Below are 7,198 nucleotides of genomic sequence, written 5' to 3' on the forward strand. Positions count from 1 at the left end.
TAGAAGGCAGGAGGGGACAGGAAAGCTGGTAATAGGGAACCCAAGGTCGAGAAGGAAGAGTGTTAACATGTCGTGAGGTTGTTAACCAATGTCATAAAAAATACGCATACTAAAAAAAAAAAAAAAAGAAGTGACAAGCTCTCAGGACAATTCCCAAGCCAGTTAACTAAGAGCTGGATCTCTCCATTGCTCAGAATTTTGGACTGATCCCCATCCTCTCGTACACCTTGGCTGTCTTGTCAAAGCCATCTGTCCTCTGTGTTATAAAGTCAATGCAGAGAAGGAAGAAAATTATTAATTTTCTGATCTCCCTATCTTCTTAAATTCCATAGGCTCAATTTCTAAGCTTTAAAAAATGAGCAGACTCCATTGTTTAAAAGGTTTATGGGGGCTAAGGGTGGGGGTGGAGGTGTCCTGCAAAATAAAACTGGAATGCCAGGTCTCACTATGTCATCTGAGACCTCATTAGTGTTTGGAGAGTTTCATTTTGCATTTAAGTTTGAAGTTTCAGTACTGTAGGAAGCAGGACAATGACAGGTGGAAGAAGGTAGTCATTTCTAATTATAGGTCCTGCTAGGCAGCCGGTGTGCCTGAGCTCAGTTTGCTTCCATTCTGGCAAATAAATGGAAACACGAACAATGTCCTAGAAATGTGGGCAGCAGCAGCAGACAACCTCACTGCCCCTTACATCTATCTTGCTTCTTCCTGATGTCCCTTCATTCAACAAAATGAATGAGGCACCCACTGGGCATCTCGTACCAGATATTACAGACGGTCTCTCTCTCCTTGATTGTCTTTTCCATGTGCCAACATTGTAGGTTCTCATTATATTTTTCTTTAAAATATTTCTTCGCTATTTGATGGTCTTCCAACTGCAGAAGTAGCATATGCTTATTGTAGCCAGCGAAACACAATATGTAAAAGAGAAAATTAATCATCTCCCTCCCCAGGACCTTCCATTCCCGTCACTTGACAGAACCAAGGTCTTCTCAGTTTTATTTTGATGATGGTCCTTCAAACTTCCCCCTGAGACAGCAGTAAGGATCTTGTATCAAGTCGTGGCAAAGATACAAACGTTAAGGATAGAGCTGGTCAGTTACGTGCCTCTTTCCTCCGGGCACTGGGCAATACCGTGCAGCACTAAAACGGGACGTTCATTTAACCACATCCACTCTGGTTTACAATAATGGGCTCCTAAACAGCCTTGCTACCTAGGGGAAGTGACCTCTATACATACAGGCAGTCCCCAGGTTACAGACATCCGAATTACTAACAACATGGACGCTCGTACTTGCCCGTTAATGTTATGTAAATTTGCCTTCAATTTGAAACGACTGAACCAACCCCTGCTCACAAATTCTTCATCACAATCACCTTCACTTGCTGCACGTGCAGCTTTTAAATCATTGAAAAGTCTTTGAGCCTTTTCTTGCACTGAAGGAAAGCTGAATAAGAACCATATATGCACCTGTTCCGACTCACCTACAAATCTGATTTAAAGACGTAGTTAGGAATGCATCTCGTTCGTAACCTGGGGACCCCTTGTACGTGTGTATTATGTTACATATACATCTCTATCACTTACTGTGGATATAGGAAAAGCCAGTGTGGTGAAAAGCAGGTCTCTGAAGGCAGTTATGAACTTAACGTCTTTTTTTCTTGTAACTCTTTTCAGCACATCATCCAAGCAGGTGACCCCATAGAAAACAGCCTGTAAGAGCTAAATGCATTACAACCAATGAGGACATTTTCATTTGCTTTAATTAATACATTCTTTACTGACGTAAAACTCCATCCCTCTGGGAGCAATGTTGATTTGGGAAGGAGGAGGGTGTTTGGCTCTTTTGGTTGGGAGCTAATGCAAGGGCCGGACTTCCAGCTCAGTGGGCCCTCACCGTGCTCGCTAAAACTGATTGAGTGTAGTCGTTTAGGGGGTAATAATGTGTACAGTATTTAGTGTAATGGATTTAAGTTAAAATGGAAACAAAATAAAGAGTCAGCTTAAAAGGAGAATGTAATGAGAGAGATGCCTTGGCTGCACAAAAGTGGAAAGAACGAAATCAGCAACACCATGGAAAAGAGGCAGACACTATGATGGACACATTCCAGTCTCTCCCAAGGAAGAGAGATTAAGAAAAATGCCTAGAACTGAAGCAGCATTCGGAGAAGCCAGAATCAGGGTTAGGGGAGCTGTGAAGGAGTTCTGTGTTCTCCTCAGGGGGATGAACAAAATGGTGCTGTGCTTATCTAAGAGAGGAGCCAGTGTCCTTCCTTCATTAAAAGAGGGGGAAATCTGGCTGAGGGAGTGATTTAAAACCAAAGGGATAGAGTAAGCAATGGGCTCTGGCAAGTCACTAAGCACCATGAGGCCTCTGAGGCCAGGAAAAAGAGAAGTAGAGCCTTTTTCAAGGAAGTGACATAACACCTCCACGAGCCATCTGTCAGTTTGTTGTACTGTGGCGGCTTGCGTGCTTCTATGATGCTGGAAGCTAATCTACTGATATTTCAAATACCAGCAGGGACATCCACGGTGGACAGGTTTCAGCAGAGCTTCCAGATTAAGACAGACCAGCAAGAAAGACCCTGCAATTTACCTCCGAAAATTAGCCAGCAAAAATCCTGTGAATCCCAACAGAATACGGTTCACTATAATGCTAGAAGGTGAGCTCCCTTTGAAGGCCTAGCAGATCCTAACAACACAGTTTGGGTTGGTATGAGTTATGCTTGTATCAGAATCCATCCTCTTCCTTGAAAGCTTTGGATTGACATAGAAGGGGCAGCCTGGACTCTATCTTTACGGTATAAGTCAGAAAAGTTCTGGAACCTGGGGAGCTGGGCATAAGATCATCAAGTCTGTGATTGGGGACATCACTGAGGTCTGGACTGTAGGAAAGTGTTAGCCAACTTGGCTTCTGGCCACTTCCTGTGCTAAGGGGGCGGGTAGGAGAGCCGGCATAGGTAGATTAGGTCAGCGGCACAGTGGTTAAGCATTCAGCTGCTAACCGAAAGGTCGGCAGTTCGAATCTACCAGCTCCTCCTTGGAAACCCTATGGGGCAGTTCTACGCTGTCCTATAGGCTCGCTACTCCCAGTGAGGGTCCTGGGACCAGCAGCACCAGCATCACTCTGGAGCTTGTTAGAAGTGCAGACTCCACCCCACCCCACCCCAGACTATGGAATCAGAATCTCTGGGCGTGGGCCCCAGGAACCTGATTTCTAAAAAGATCTCCAGATGACCTTTACAGTAAAGTTTTTGAAACACTGGATTAGACACTCATTTAAGTTTTTATTCTCATAATAACCTTATGAGATAAGTCCTATTACAACCTTCCACCCATTTCACAGATGAGGAAACTGAGGCACAGAGAGATTAAGAAACTCATCTAAAATCTCCTGGCCAAAGCCAGGATTCGAAACCCAGAGTCTCGTTCTTGAGTGAAACTCAAAAAAAAACAAACAAACAACAAAAACTATCCTCAGGGTTCTAAAAGGGCAGCTCAGAGAAAGAACTGTGGAAGGCCAGAAGAGAGACAATTATCTCCAGGTGGGAGAATTAAAACGACTTCAAAAATATTGATGCCTGTTTCCCCTCCCCAGAAACTCACTGCAAGATTAGAGGTTTAAGTCCACCTAGAGGCACCTCAGAAGAAAGTCCAGGTGATCTACATCTGAAAAATCAGCCACTGAAATCCCTATGGAGCATAGTTCTTAGTCTGACACCATGGAGTTACCATGAGTCGGAGTCAAACTCAATGGCATCTGTTTGGTTAACGGACAGGCAGAAAGAGGGGACATCAAAAGTAGCAAAGAATGACCAGTTGATGGAAAATCATGTGTGTACAAGAACCTCATGGTTCTTTAAAGGAATAGGAAGCTTTATGCCAAAAGGGGGCATGCCAGGGAGAGGATGGACAACAGACTTAAATGCCAAGATGTTGCCGCACCAACACTTTTCATTATTGTTGGTACATCTGACATTCCGCCCCTAAGAACTGGGTAGTATTTTACCTGGTGTCATCACATGTGGATGCTGGACAGAAGTGTGTCCACCCCCAGCAGTTCTCACCTCAGCGCTGGATTCTGTTCCAGCGGCTCAGGTCCCAGTAGGCCCTGCCTTAGCTAGGAAGGGCAAGCATGAGGCCAGCCACAGTGAGGACGCCTGCACTGTTGCGTCAACACAGCAATTAATCACACTCTGAGTGGCTGCCAGCTGTTCCCACTTTGGGGCGAGGCCACTCCACCCAGCATGTGAAGTCCATGTGACTGCTTTCTGGAGGCCAGAGCTTCCTAGAGTTATCATGAGTCAAGTTTGTCCTGACTTTCTCTTGCCTTTCTCAGCCCAGAATGTGGAAACTGGATTGGGAAAAGGACACATTACTCAGAGCCTCCGTGGCTTCTCCCTCATCAATACAAATTTGCTCCACGCTGCAAACTTGCCAATCACTTCTCTACCTCCACCTCCAGGTCATGGGTTACTTCGCTGGCACATGCCACATTGTAAAGATGCCAATGTATGTGGAGAGCATCATTGTCTCCACTGATCTTAATCAATGTTGGCATGTCATTATTTGCATCAACAAGGAAATTTATTGAGCCCACACTTAGGAGTTTTCAAGCTCAGGAGGGAGGCACTAGGGTGTTGCCAAGAGCTATGGCATGAAGCAGTTCCCAGTGAATAAGTAGCCACTCCGTCCAAGTTGGAGGGCCAGGAGAATGCGGAGCCATGGGCTCAATCGGGAAAGCTTCCGGGAGGGCGTTGAGGACATGTTTGGATCAGCTCGCTAAACTGGGCAGCAGTCTGCTCATTCCCCAAAGACAACTTAATCATTTATAAAACATGCACAGAAAGAACAATCTGGAGGGAGAAGACAGTAGTAATAAAAACAGATAGCAACAATTTGCCTTCTTTTAAGAATCTTACAATAAATTTACTCTAGATTATGTATTTCTCAGTGAGGCAATGGTGGTTCAGTGGTAGAATTCTCGCCTTCCAGTCAGGAAACCTGGATTCGATTCTCGAGCAGCGTACTTCATGTGCAGCCATCACCCATCTGTCAGTGGAGGCTTGCACGGTGCTATGATGTTGAACAGGTTTCAGTGGAGCTTCCAGACTAAGATGAACTAGGAAGAAAGGCCTGGAGATCTACTTCCAAAAATCAGCCAATGAAAGCCCTGTGACATCTATGGTCAACTGATTTTTGACAAGAGTGCTAAGTTCATTCAATGGGGAAAGAAGAGTCTCTTCAGCAAATGGTGCTGGGAAAACTGGATTTCTACATGCAGAAAAATGAAACAGGATCCATGCCTCACCATCACACACAAAACCAAAATCAAAATGGATTAAGAATCTAAATGTGTAAACTAAAGCCATAAAATTCTCAGAAGAAAAAGCAGGGGTAATGCTGTTGGGCCTAGCTTTTAACAGTCGATCTAACAGTCTAATATAATAACAAATGCACAAATAGCAGAAGACAAAATAAATAAATGATACCTCATAAAAATTAAAAACTGGAGTTCCGGCAAAATGGCGCTCTAGGCAGAAGCACCACGCCGTCCCTCCATAGCAAAGATCCAAAAAACTAAGCCAAACAGAGAATACAACAATCCTGAAACCCTAAAACATCAAACGAAGAGATAAAGAACTCAGCCAAGCACCAAATGGAGTGAGAAAACTGACAGAGAAAGGAGAGCGAGGAGAGATTCATGCAGAGGTCCCCTACCAGCTAACGCAGCGTGGATCTGCCATCTTGGACTCCTATTGGAGACCAGCAAATGGGGGTATGAGAAAGCAGCCTCATGAAGCGTCCAGCGGGAGACAAAACAACCAGTAATTTGCAGTGTGCGCTTTCCCATCCCCCACCCCTCTTCGCCCCCGCTTGGCCTCCTCTGCTTCCCGCGGCCACGGTCTCTTGACTGGGAAGCGCTGGCTGCTTGGATTCCACACACCCAAGCAGGCGGCTCTCTGGGTGCCATTTGTTGGCTACTAGTGTTGCTTTTTTTTTCTGCTTCTTTTGATTTCTCACTTGCCTCTCTCCACCTCCCCCTCCTTTCACTCGAGTGCCTGGCTCCATGCGCCACCTTTGCTTCTTCTTGAGGGGCTGCAGAGCGCCGGCAATTTGTGATATACGCTTTCCCACTCTCCACCCTTCTTCACCCACACTCGGCCGCCTCTGCTTCCCGTGGACACAGTCTCTTGTCCAGAAACTCCAGCCCACACTAGCTGGCTCTCTGAGTGCCATTTGTTTGCTGCTGGTGTTGCTTTTTTTTTTTTTTTTTTCCTGCTTCTTTTGATTTCTTGCTTGCCTCTCGCCGCCTCCCCCCCCTTTGGCTTGAATGCCTGGCTCCGTGCGCCATCTTTACTTCTTCCTGAGGGGCTGCGGAGCTCCATTCGAGTGTGGAGCTGCTTCCTGGTCTGGGCTACTGCGCCGGTGGGATCCCGGGGCTTTTGTTCGTTTGTTCGTTTTGAATTGTTTGTTTCTTTTCTTTTCCTTTTCTTGAGTTGGGAGCCCTTTCTGGCCAGGCGGAGCTGCATGGCAAGGAACTCCCCTTCAGCTTTCACAGACATGCAGAGGGATCCCTGAGGACATTTCTTTATTCTTTGGTTTTTTTTTTTTTTTTTCTGCTTTTTTTGGGGGAATTCCTGGTTCTTTTTTTTTTTTTTTTAATATGTTTTGTCTTCTTTTCCCTCTTTGTCTTTCTTCATTGCTCAGTTTCTCATCTCTCTATATCTTCTTTCTCTTTCTGATCCCTGAATACCAGGTGTTGTATGCCTCTGCGCCTTCTAGCCAGGCTGTACTGCAACACCTGAGAGCGACTTCCCCAGACCTCATAGCTGCATCGGTGGGATCCCTGGGAACTTTGCGGTTCTTTAACCTCTCTGATTTTTATTTATTCATTCTTTTCTTTTCTTCCTCCTCCCCTTTCTGTTTTTCTCCATTTCATAGTCTCTCATCTCTCCATTCCAAAGGCAAGCTCCCCTAGCATTCTTTTTTGTTTTTTTTTGTATGTTTTTGGTTCCTGTTCCTCTCTCCTCTCTCCCATATCCATCTAGCTCCACACATAACAATCTCCCCGCTGCCTCCTGCCTACCTGCACTGTGTGCTTGACGTCACACCAGCAAGCAGTACAGGCACGGCCTACTGGAACCTGCCCTGCACTGATTACCGACCCGCCCTGGTGGCTGTAGTAAGTGCCACAAA

General features: G+C 45.6%; 1 protein-coding gene across 2 annotated transcripts in view; it reads right to left on the minus strand.

Annotated features, from left to right (window-relative positions):
* ADTRP (androgen dependent TFPI regulating protein) overlaps positions 1-7,198 on the minus strand; it is a 105,989-nt gene that overhangs the window by 76,697 nt on the left and 22,094 nt on the right. The window contains exon 2 of one of the 2 annotated variants that reach the window (XM_012557446.2): positions 1,586-1,720. The exons of the other annotated variant lie outside the window; for it this stretch is intronic. Within the exon in view, the coding sequence (XP_012412900.1) occupies positions 1,586-1,720 (135 nt within the window). The remainder of the gene's footprint in view (positions 1-1,585; positions 1,721-7,198) is intronic. 2 annotated transcript variants of the gene reach the window in all.

Source organism: Trichechus manatus, unplaced genomic scaffold (genome assembly GCF_000243295.1).
Source record: "Trichechus manatus latirostris isolate Lorelei unplaced genomic scaffold, TriManLat1.0 scaffold00103, whole genome shotgun sequence".
In the NCBI taxonomy this organism is placed as follows: Eukaryota; Metazoa; Chordata; class Mammalia; order Sirenia; family Trichechidae; genus Trichechus; species Trichechus manatus.